We start from the raw sequence: 12,279 nt of genomic DNA, 5'->3' as shown, positions 1-12,279 counted from the left end.
TGTATTTATTTATTAATAATTTTAATCATTGAAGAACTTTTGGAAGGATGTTGCTGCATTATTAATAATTTAAACGTCATTTATTCAGTCTATTTAAATACAATTTCAAAAATCAAAAACTAAATTTTATTTATTTGCTTCAATTACCAGACTGAAAACTTACCGAGCCGTGACTTAAAAACCAAGCTATGCACCGACATTTTTCTGTACCGTTACACCCCTAGTTGAAGAGGCTCATTATGTTTTATATCGGTTAGTTAAGTCAGGAGTGCCTCCGGTAGTTTATGATTTGTCCAGTCAGCATTAATCAAGCTCGATTTCGATTGTGTGAAATGGACATTTAAGTACATCTAAAATGAAACCAATAATAATAATAATAATAATAATAATAATAATAATAGTGTTGGAAAACATGAATAAACGAGAGAACAGAACTTCAGCACTGATGAAAACGTTTATTTCTTTCAAAGACATTACCAAACAATTCAGATTTTCCTTTGAAAATAAATCACTGAAATGTCTTAAATTTCAACAACGTCAGGAAAACAAATGTAAGCCCATGAGTACAGATGACTCCATGTCGACTGTGGGGCCGGTTTTGAAAACATTTTTCCCCATTTAGAAAAAAAAATCTTGCTGATTGTCCTTGCATGAAAACGCATCCATTTAAAGAAGCAAACGCTTTCTCACAGTTTATCATTCTTTGGTTAAAAAACAAACAAACTCCATCTCCAGATTAACGGGACTGATGTGGTTGGAAATTTGTTCATCAGAGCCGGATACTGGTGGGGAAAAAAAATCTCCACTTGTAGTCTGAATGTCGCAAACAAGTCAAGGCAGTTGTATTTGTTTTGGTCAGATGACGCACGGTTTGACGTCCTGATAGACGCTCTGGTGATGGTGATGGAGCTGATGGTGATAATAAGATCCTCCGCTGCTGCTGGAGTGATGATGGAGAGAAGATATTCCGTTTAGGTTTAAGACGAAGTCTTTCCGGTCACACACGGGAGTGGAGTGAGCGGAATACCGGGACAGACCCACTGAGGAGAAAGAGGACACAGCAGGTCAGATCAACACGGCAGCAGTGCGCTCAGATCTGTGAACATTTCTCCAAACAAACAGGCGTGTATGCATTTTCACTTATAAAAAACATGTTTATCATTTTATTTATTATTTTCCCTGATGATTTGGCGGGAAAGTGAAAACAATTTGATAAGGTTTTATTACTCCCTTCCTCAGGTATAATTTAAATCAAAGTATTTGTGGGTTGCCAGGTTGCACAAAAAAACGTAAACCATCATATGTCCTTTTTGTGTCTGGTAAAACTAATCAACGACTTATAAGGCCTACTTTAGCCTGTTAGTATAGATGTAAATAAACAAAACTAAAATATTATTTTAGTTATTATGTTTGCAATATATTCAAGTCTGAGGCTATCAAAAAATTAACTTTTGGAGATATAATGCGTAAAGATGTTGTTTTGACGCCATTTTCGACGTTTGGATATGCCAGATTATTCCAGATTTAGAAAAATAAATAATACTATTATTTACATGGTAATAATGTTCACATGGCAACTCAATATGAGTCTTGAGGGCGATGGAAAACACCTTTAAAAGGCCATAAGTTGGAAGATATAAGAGTTAGGCTTAGTTGTGCGCATTTAAAATCATTAGAAAAATAAATTTAGAAATCTAAAAACATCAGAGAATATCATCTTTCCTTAATGTTTGGGATAATGACGCTGCATTGCAATGATTATCTTTCTCTAACTTTGTGTTTCTGTGAAGGCCTGCTTGACTTTGTCACTTCTTTATATTCATTTGTTCACATGAGTTCTGCAGGCCTCTCCAAAACCCTCACTGGAACATAATCTAATCTCTAAAATGAGTTTAAATTAAACGTGAGGCTGATTGCTGCAGATATAATAATGCACGTTCCACACCATTTGATTACGCAACATAAAAAAGACTGAAAAACGAGGCTCAACCAGATCAGTTATCCCCAAACTGCAGCACTTCTGTGTTTCACATTTATTTATAGTCACGAATTGTTTACAGAACGATTATTAAACGCAATTTTACTATATGTATATTTATGTATATATTTCTGAAATCAATTCAAGCTGCGAAATTGATGCACGACCTTTGAAAAATAATGGGAAAAACGCATTTTACGCATGAAGTATAGACCTGTTAGGGCTGACATCTCACTGAATGTTACTCATTTTTCAAAGGTGTAAACTGGAATAAAGCAGCACAAATGTATAAATAAATCCCACTGTTAGATTTTACCTGGAATGTCAGAGGAGTCTCGTGCGTTATGGTGCAGGTAGCCTTGCTCCAGAGAGTATGGAGACATCCCCGCGTGCAGAGAAGAAGAAGTGTTGCTGCTGGACGTCAAAGTCTGCTGTTTGATGTATGAAGACACCCCAGGTGAGCTCCAGTGTGAGGCTGCATTAGCATAAGCAGACTGACAGTCTAAAGTGCCCACCATGGCAGGAGGGGTCTGCAGAGGGCTGCTGCTGCTCTCCGCGCAGTAGTCCGCATTGGAGCTCCCCTGACACGCCGACATGTACGATGACCCGGAGGCTGATGACATATGTGGGACGTGATGCCCTCCCCCTAGTCCCTCAAAGCCCCCTGACACTGTATTACCCATGAGGTCTAAGTTGTAGCTGTTGTGACATGCTAAAGAGCCTGAAGGAGACTGGAAATCAAAGTTCTGCGGCAGCATTGACGCACCGAAGCCGATCCCGTTCATCATCCTGTACATGGGTTTCAAAGCCTGACATTTCCTCCTGAAGCCGCGTGGTCTGCGGCGAAAAGAGCCCTCCTCAAACATAAACTCACTGCCAGGGTCTATGGTCCAGTAGTGGCCTTTCCCGGGTCTACCGAGCCCCTTAGGCAGCTTGATAAAGCACTCGTTCAGGGAGAGATTGTGCCTGACGGAGTTTTTCCAGCCCTGATATGATCCTCTGAAGAAAGGGAAGCGGGCCTGAAGGAACTGATAGATCTCGCTCAGAGTTAGTCTTTTGCTCGGGGAACTTTGGATTGCCATCACAATGAGGGCGATGTATGAGTATGGCGGCTTTTCAGGGCGTCTCAAGCCAGAGTTTCCCTTTTTCCATTTGGTGGATGCAGCCTGTGCGCTCTCCATCATTGGCTGTGCGCTCAGCAGCGCTGGGCTGGAGCTCAGAGGATTAGATGGATCCAAAAGTTGCTTGGAGCTCTCCGTCGTCATGGTTGCACCTATATAGTCCCCGTCACTGTCTGTGCTCAATAAACATCTGGGCAGCTTACCTTTCCTTTAATTCAAACCTTATTAAAAGTCCCCGTGTGCAAAAATCAACAGAGCAGTGTCGCTGTGTGATGCTGTGCGCGTTTATAACCGTGAAAATCAAGAAGCATCAGCCGCTGTTCCTCCTTCCTCCCTCTGTCCATCGCTGGCAATAACTCCATAACAGAGGGGGAATAAGGCTCCCTCGACTTTGCTCGCGGATATCCAGCCGGCCAAACACAACCCGACCACCTATCAATTGTTAAATCTCTCTCTGCCCCTCTATCCCCCCAAATCCCTCCAAGAAATCGCCAGGAACTACTCCCTCCCCATCTGGACACGAGCCAGACTAGAAGCCGGACACGGCGCAAGAGAGGAAGACAAATCTCCTCCCACGGCTCACTTTCCAAAACACCTCTGGAAGCATTTGTCACACAAATATTGGAAAGATATGTTTTTAAGTAGAGCGAGAAAATTAGGAAAATTTCAAACGATTTTGCCCCTTTAGTGCGTAAAAGTGGGGTCATTTGGTAAAGGTGTGTACAGAGAGAAGGAATACTGTAGGGTTCATTTGTTGGAATCTGTTCAGGATTAGTACTCTGACATGAGAGGAAGCATGCTTTTTCCATCAGAGTGTGCCAACGTACCACACACAGAGCGCAAGTATCAGTTTACCCCTGGTAGTCTGGATTTCATCCTCGGAGGGAAGACTTGATTGGAAACTCTAAATAAAGTCAAAGAAAGATTCAGATGATCAGATATTTAATCACTGTTTGCAATGTTTCCTGCTGTAAATATCCTCTCTGCGCCTTTTACGCACGGGGCTTTTTACGCATGCCATTCCACAGTAAATCACAGTCAGCACGTGAAGTGGAATTATTTCCCATGCAGCAACATGGTTCTAGGTGCGACATCAAACAAGGAGCCCCGCGGTGTGCAGGATGCGCAGCTGCTTTAAAGGAAATTTACTTTCTTGCCTCAGAAGAATGGGTCTACTTGGAGGACATTTCTTCCTATTGTGGATTCGGGTTGAGTTCGCTCAGGATGCACCATTTGTACAAAGCCTTTCCTGCGCATGTGTGATGACCGAGGCGACAGCTCCATGCAGAGCAGACAGAAAATATAAACAGTGGATGACCCCTACCCGCCGGCAGCAGCAAGGATCATGGACACTGAGGAGGAAGATAAACTATTTATTTTGACTTTAGAAACTATGGAACAAGTTTTTATACTTATGTCTTATTATATAATCATTTTTATTATGAATGCTATTAGTTTATATTTAATATTACATGATTACTATCATCATCATAATTATCATTATCATTATTGTTGATGTAATTATTATTGTTGTTGTTTTCATTACTACAGTTATATTGTTATTTTTATTTTATTACATTATTATTATTTTACAGTTCTTATTATTAGCACTGTAAGTTCTTATTAACATTGCTATTTTTATCATTTTATTTTTAATATTATTGTATAATTATTTTTTGACGTCATAGTTATTAAAGTCACTGATTTTATAAAGTCACTTATGGTTCTTACTCATTACTTTTTTTGAGTTAGAGTAATGCTCTGTTTTTACTCCAATTAATATCGATATTTTTTCAATCATTTTTATGCTTCATCTGTTATTATTCTTGTTTAGTAATTGTCAATAATTTTAGTATCATCATAATTTCTGTTTTATTTATTTTATTCTGCTGTTGTTTTTGTAATTTTTTTCTTGAATAATTCAATGTTTTTATTATTTTGAATGCTATCTAAAATGTTTGAGTGGTATTATTACTGTCCTTTATACTTGTCATGTTATTGTTTCTTGTTATTATGCATGTTTTCTGTATTACTTTGTTATTATTGTTATTTTTATTGCTTTTCCATCTTATTATTTTTATGGATGTTTAATTTATTGAAACGGTTTCATTAAACTTTCCTCTTATTAATGTTATTATTGTTGCTTTTAATGTCATTTAAATTGGCATCATTGTCATTGTTGCTGATGTTAACCATAACCATTGTTGTCACGTTTACTATTACCAGTACAGTACCATGTATAGTAATGGTGAGACCAGATGTAGGCCTAGTTTATGTACTGCAGACCAAGAGATGCTGGAGGCATTGTTTTCCTCCCCAACCAAAGTAACATTTATCAACCTCTAAAGATATGAGCAGCAGTGAAAAGCTGTGATTGTGCAGAATTGATTCAGACTTCCATAATGGTGGGTAGACAGATTTTATCGAGGGGTTGGAGGTGGGTCATAGAACTTGGAAGGGGGGCCTCATATGAACAACTTTTCTGCTCTTCTAGACAAAGTATGAATATAATCAAAGAGATGTTATGAATCTTTCAGAGCCATTCCTGTTCTCTTATTTAGCTCTCCAAGTTAAATGAACTATATTCTGTAGTGCTAATGTATCATAGAATCATATGTCTATTATGTAATGATGTTGGGTCAACATTATGGACTATGTTTTTCTGCAAAGATGACAGAAAAATAGACTAATGGACTGGACAAAACACAACCTTAAAGGACAATGCATAAAAAATGCTTAGGAGTATTTCTCCTGTATGATGCTTTGCCTGTGTTTGACTGTTAGAAATACAATAAAACTTGTGAATCATAAAATGATATGAACCGCACATGGAGCTAAAAAAGCAGAGGTGAACAAGTACAAGACTACTGCAATCAAGTTAAGTTACTTAAGTTAAAATTTACTCAACTAATCAAAAATATTTGCCCACTAAAAAGCAATTCATATAAAACTTACTCAAAGTTCTGTGTTTATACCTGAGGGCAGTGTACAGTAAAATATAATCTTTCCGGTAAGAGCAAAAACAATAGAATGTGAACCTCCAAACAGATTGTTTGTGCAAAGTCACAACTTAATGATAAAGTGAAATGTAGCTGTTGTTTTTGGATTTAATGTGGAAACATTCTATCTTTATGCATGTCTGATCACTGTATTGTCGAAGCAAAACTACCAGTTTCAAGTTACTGACAGAAAGCTTGGACCTCCTTGTTTTAACTCCTAGTTTTTACTTTTCCCCCTCACAGATGGCTACATTTTAAAAAGAATCTAAGTATAATACCCCTCCTAAAACATACTTATTAAAAGTTAAAATGAGTGATTTTAAAAACTAGTCAACAAAAGTGTAAGTACACAAAAAGCTTTAAAAACTCCTGGAATTTTGAAAGGTGGAGTCTCATGAACACATGCACAGGAGCCAGAACTGCAGGCATCCTTTTAAATCTAATGTAAGTTGGTACAGTTCAGATCCAATGTTGAATATCAATTTTTTAATGAAAATATTTCCAGAGTGACAAAACAGACAGAAAATCACATCATCATTTTATTTCGATGAAAGCAGAATTTTAAAAGAAGAGGAGAAAAACAGTCAAGGTGCATATTTTCAGCATGTTTGTCAGACAAACAAAAACATTAACAGTCGTTTCAATGACACTTAAAAAACAAAAGTGTATAAAATGAAAAATAAAATGGTACTTTGATTGGAAATGACCAAAGGCATAATAATAAAAAAGTGTAACACCTAGCCACTATAAAAGTGTCCCCCCTGCTGACTCCATCATCAGTGCACGCTGATGATTCTTCATCACCAGAAAGAGTCCAAATTCTCATTTCTCACAAGTGTTTGTGTGAGCAGTGCAGCGTCATATGACACATGCGCACCAAAGGAATCCACGTGGCTGTGCGCCTTGGCGTGTGAAGAAGAGGCAGCAGGTGTATGTGAGTGAGGTATCATTAGTTCAGTGTAGCTCGGCCAGCTGTAGGAGTGATGCATCCGTAAGGAATCGTTGTTAGTGCCCCTCTTAAACGGCCTGCTGAGGATGCTCTCTATGGCGAACGAGCTGGTAAACTTGACGTCCGTCTTTGTGGCGCGTTCAGGCTGCTGCGCGCTCTGCGCCTCCTCTGCCCTTTGCTCCTTCTTATCGATGCGCTTTCTCCTGCGCCGGAACACCCCATCCGCAAAGGTGTACTCACTCTGAGGATTGAGCATCCAATAATTGTCCTTCCCCCACGGCCTGGACGGGTCCCGAAGCACCTTTAGGAAGCAGTCGTTCAGGGACAAGTTGTGGCGCACCGAGTTCCTCCAGCCGGTGTAGCTGCCTCTGAAGAAAGGAAATCTTTTCATCAGGTAGTCGTTGATTTCCGCCAGAGTGAGACGTCCGGATGGGGAGTCCCGGATTGCCATGGCGATGAGAGCGATGTAAGAGAAAGGAGGTTTGGGTCTCCGTGTGTATGGCTTGGATTTAGGGATTGCGCATTGAGTTACAGGTGGAGGAGGGCTGTGCACCACACAGTCCCCATCCGACCCCAGCTCCTCCTCTGCGGAAAAAGGAGAGCGCACGCTCCCCTCTGCGTCACTGCACATCTCTAGATGTTTGGTGTCATAATGACTGCCATACAACACCTCCAACTTCATGATGTCAGTCGTTTTTCCCTCTTAGACTTTTTTTTTTTTAAATATGCGTAAAGTCCGGACTTTCTGTGCGTCATATGAATCCAAAGAGGTCCTTAAGCTCCATTCCACCTGCCAGGACGCTGCTTCTCGTCTCACCTACACACGTCTGTGTGCAACACTTTATACCGAGCTCACCTCAGGACCAACCCAGGAGGGGCGGAGTTAAAGGGTCTCAAAATACTTGGAGAATCATCCTTACATCGCGTGCGTAAAAGTCATTACATTAAATACCCATGGTCACAAAACGTTCATCATGATCTTATAATACAATATTAAGCAAAGTGAGTGATGATGTGCTCTGAAAACATCATTAAGAGCAGTTTTATTACTTGTCTCACCTGTGAAATGCGATCTGGCACACACCTTGGGACTATTTTTCCTCAGACAACCAGGTGGCGCAGGTTTCCTTTGTATTTAGAGGTGTGGTGCCTGCAGGTGAGAGCCGGTATTATTTATCACAGCCTGAACTTTCCCTCCCTACAGAAAATACTTGCATCCTAATGGCATAAAAATAGTTCCACCCTTGTGTTTTTGCTTTGAATGTGATCATCAAACAGAAAAAGACAAGATGCCCTCTGTGCCAAATTTAAAGCCTGTGTTATTGTGTTTTATATATGTGGCTCTGAAGTTTCCTGCTGCTGAATGCTGAATAAGCATAAAACATTTATATGATTTTAGAATATAGTGCAATAGATGGGTTAACAGACCCACTAAAGACACCTCTAAACTCTCTATTTATGTTCTACGTTCATCTCCTTCACACAGGCTGACCTGGCATACTGAACTCAACAACCCATGTGTGTAATCCACCCTCTTACTTCCTGTTATCAAACCAAATCACTGGTTTCAACCTAGTGCTGCACAAGTGTCCCCATAAAGGAGAATAACATCCTCAAACACCACCTGGAAACTGATGATGACATTATACTATGTGCAGATATTTTTTTACCCTGATGAGAGGTTTAACTTTTGTTTATGCGTTGAGTTCTTCTCTATAGGTGACATGTTTGCAGCTCTGTGTGAATGTTTTCATCTTCAGGTATAATGATCTGTTTGTGTTGTCTATGACACCAAATCCAGGGTGAAGTCACTATTTTGAAAGGTGGCATGTCAGGGATGGATTCCTGTAAGCTAACCACACAATGACAGGAGCTCAAGTGGCATGTATTCATTCTGGTCAGTGCATGCAGCAGCTTGTGAAGCCATAGTGTGTGTGTGAGTGTGCACGTTCATACATCAGGAGGTAGACTTAAAGGAACAAAGGGGGATGTTTGAGTATCATGCATCACCAAAGACAAAATAAACATATTTTAAAAATTGGTGAACAAACTAATGGCTTAAATATTTGCTAATAAATCAGGAGGGTTTATTTGTACAGATGATTCAATCATGGAGACTCAAATAATGTGACTTATTTGTTAATAAGCCTTATGAAATACCAACGTTTATTGCATCATTACACACAAAAATCTCAGTGGAAATAAATAATCATTATGAGAAAACTCAAAAAAGTGTATTTGCAAGTTTAGAACATCAGGACTGCATGGAAGTGGCAGTTGTTTACACACAGCCTGTGTGTAATACTGCATTCCTCTGCCCAGCTCATTGTCAGTATGGACCTGTCAAGGTTTTTATGTCTGTTAGTGATGTTATCAGGCTGCAAACTAACAGATTAGTGTCTGTAAAATACTGTAGAATTACATATTTTTCTCCGTAGGTATCAGAGTAATCTTACATGTTAGTTTTAAAAGAAACACTACTCAACAATGGTTACAGCACAAACTGTCAAAAAAAAGTCAAAGTTTTTATGCTAGGATTAAAGTTTCATGAAAGATTCATTTTTTAATATATATATACAAATGGCTATTTAAGTGTGCAACCCATAATTCAAATATCATTACATATGCCTAGAATACAACTCCAAGAGTACAACATTTAAAAGATAAAGGCCAGAAACTTCAAACAAACTATGCTCATAAAAACAGATAATTATTATATAAAGCATAATTACACCTGTTGATGATTATAAATTAGCCTATTAATGTCACCTCTAAAATGTGAGGTATAGAGATTATGCAGTGCTTTTAATGAGCGGATATAATTTACTTGGTAAACTGATACAACTAAACAGGATTAAGATAACCTGTAGTATTGATGTATTAGTAAAAGCCCAAAGGTTTGGCATACATACCATGAACAAAAGATTTCATCATTTATTCAGTCTTAGGTTTTTGTGTCTATATATTAAGCTTTAATCACACAGTGATAAATCATTTTAACAACTCTGTCTCCTCTTCAGTCTGACTCTGTCAACATCAGTCTGGGGAGATTTATGAGCACACTGGATGACACTGTGGTGCGGTGGATTTCAGGGGGATGACAGACCTGGCAAGAGCTTCAGTTTTCATTAATTACAGTTTTTTAAAGCATACACATGTACACCAAGGAAATACAATACAATACAATACAATACAAGAACTTTATTTGAAATGAAATGGAAAACTGAACTTTGAAATGGTAAACTGTCAGAGTACAGAATAGGGGAATTATGGCAAAATGGTGACAGAACTTTTATTGGACTATTGTCCATGTAATGGAAAAATTTCAGGTGCTGCATGCAAAGCAGCAATGTAACTCAGTTATTGATTCACTCTATCTCAAGATGAAAACAATAATGGATCAGCTCTAAAATCCAATCCGATCAGGGCCTTATAAAGGCAATCGGTGGTGTCACCAGCTTTAATTTATAGCCATAAATATATGACTATTAAGCATGATCTGTGTTACCATGTGTTAAGACATAAGAGACACAAGTATTTTCCACTCATGTATTTTTGTTCTTATTTTTTATTGTTGTTACACATCTCTTCAGTAAATATTTGTCTACAGATAACTGTCCTGATAGCAGGGGATGACACAGCCTTCTGAAATATGTGAGAAAACTATTCAAACCCTGTTCAGTATTTCAATAATGTAAACTGTTAAAGCAGATTCCAGTAGAGGTCTAAAAATAACCCTGTGAAGATGTCAACCTGAGGAGGATTTAGATTGCACAGCTCCTGCTTGCGGCGTGTCTCTCTCTTTATGCAAACAAAAAGCTTTTGCGTGCGAGGCAGCGGGTAATTTGAGCCGTTCAAATGTTTGGCAGGTTGTGTTGCTGAGAGCGCAACAATCACAGAGTGGCTGCAGGGTCTGAAGATGTTTCCAAAGGTTCAAAATAGCGACTGAATTTCATGTTGATCTTGACTTTGTGCTATTTATGGCAGCCTTGTGTTTATTACAGATGTACAATACATCCCACCGCAAACTATTTCAGCAGCCGCTAATTATGGTACTTTGACAGCTCTGTTTTGAAGCTGTGTTACATGTGTCTCAGTACTTAACCAGGGCATTATAGCTCTGCACAAACATGCATGTCTACCTCATCATCATGAATATTTGGCTCTGTGTTCCTTCATGTATATCTGGCAACGCCCTCTCTATTCTGTTTTCACCTGCAATAAGTGAGCAACTCTTTCCTAACTTTTCTATGTGACTGAACATTTATGTATTTTCATCATACATTAATACACTTTAAAAAGTTTTGTGTGAGTGATAAATTTGATAAAATAATGATCACAAAGGAGAGGCATTAAAATGAGAGCAGGCCCCTGCATGTTTGTTGGTTTGGAAAGTTTGGATTTTGGTCGTTTCACCTCAGAGGTAAAGCTAAAAAACTGCCAACCACCAGGGAGAAAGAGTTATATTTAAAAAGTGATAAAATGTTAAGGAAGAGAAGTTTTGCCACAGGTAGAGAGGAGCTTTTCTTCATCTTTCATAATGGAGGTACTCTGAATAACATGGCTTGAATTCCTAATTGTTAAAGCTCCAAACATGGCAGCAAACATCAACACAACCACACCCTCTTTTCAGCCAAGATTTTACCCTCTTTTCTTGTTGTTTTTGTTTGTTTGTTTTTCATTACAAAACAGAATGCACTCCAGGACTGCCAGGTGAGGAAATCCATCATCCTCCATTTTTTTTTTCATCAAGTTTCTGTTAGATCTCATATCTGTGAAATCTCCGCTCAGCAGCTGAATAAAAGATGGCTCAGCATCATGATTTCGAAGTAAGATGCCAGTAGAGCATACAACTAAAGGAAACTGATGTAATTTCTTAATTTAACATATTTGGTACCTTTCCTTTGGCGTGGAGTGGGGTCGTGCTGGGGCGGCAAGGTGCCAGAACGAAGCACAAAAATCTGTCTTGTAATTTGGTACGGTAGGTATCAGATGTGTTTGTACCAGACTATGTTGGTACTGGATTTCGATATCATCCCTACAAATGGCAGCCGCTGGGTCTTGTGCCCCCCTGAGAGCTTTGGTGTCTGAGGCTTGGACCCCAGGTTGTGAACCAAAGATCTTGTGTGTGCATTCCAAGGATTAGAATGTGAAAAATCAGCTGTCCTTATGTCCGTGGTCAGCCATGTTTTTAAAATCTGTTCAGATCTGAAAACCGCCTGGTGTGTAGCC

The 12,279-nt window shown here is 39.0% G+C and overlaps 2 protein-coding genes across 2 annotated transcripts; both read right to left on the bottom strand.

Annotated features, from left to right (window-relative positions):
- Positions 1-618: 618 nt before the first annotated feature.
- On the bottom strand, positions 619-3,243 carry foxf2a (forkhead box F2a). The gene is made up of 2 exons (XM_041804379.1): positions 2,295-3,243; positions 619-1,040 (listed from the first exon to the last, which is right to left on the bottom strand). The coding sequence occupies exons 1-2, from the start codon at positions 3,241-3,243 to the stop codon at positions 856-858; spliced, it is 1,134 nt and encodes a 377-aa protein (XP_041660313.1). The 3' UTR covers positions 619-855.
- A 3,417-nt stretch (positions 3,244-6,660) lies between these two features.
- On the bottom strand, positions 6,661-7,846 carry foxq1a (forkhead box Q1a). The gene has a single exon (XM_041804380.1). It carries the CDS (start codon positions 7,727-7,729, stop codon positions 6,899-6,901), a length of 831 nt encoding a protein of 276 aa, XP_041660314.1. The 5' UTR covers positions 7,730-7,846; the 3' UTR covers positions 6,661-6,898.
- Between the last annotated feature and the right edge of the window lie 4,433 nt (positions 7,847-12,279).

This window comes from Cheilinus undulatus, linkage group 13, assembly GCF_018320785.1.
Source record: "Cheilinus undulatus linkage group 13, ASM1832078v1, whole genome shotgun sequence".
NCBI lineage: Eukaryota > Metazoa > Chordata > Actinopteri > Labriformes > Labridae > Cheilinus > Cheilinus undulatus.
Note: the sequence above shows the minus strand (reverse complement) of the source record. Positions and strands in the feature narration are given on the sequence as shown.

Coding starts and splice junctions, on each gene's coding strand:
- foxf2a (XM_041804379.1), bottom strand. CDS start 3,243: ATGACGACGGAGAGCTCCAAGCAACTTTTGGATCCATCTAATCCTCTG. Junction 1,041..2,294: donor AGACTCCTCTGACATTCCAG/GTAAAATCTAAC, acceptor CTTTCTCCTCAG/TGGGTCTGTCCCGGTATTCC.
- foxq1a (XM_041804380.1), bottom strand. CDS start 7,729: ATGAAGTTGGAGGTGTTGTATGGCAGTCATTATGACACCAAACATCTA.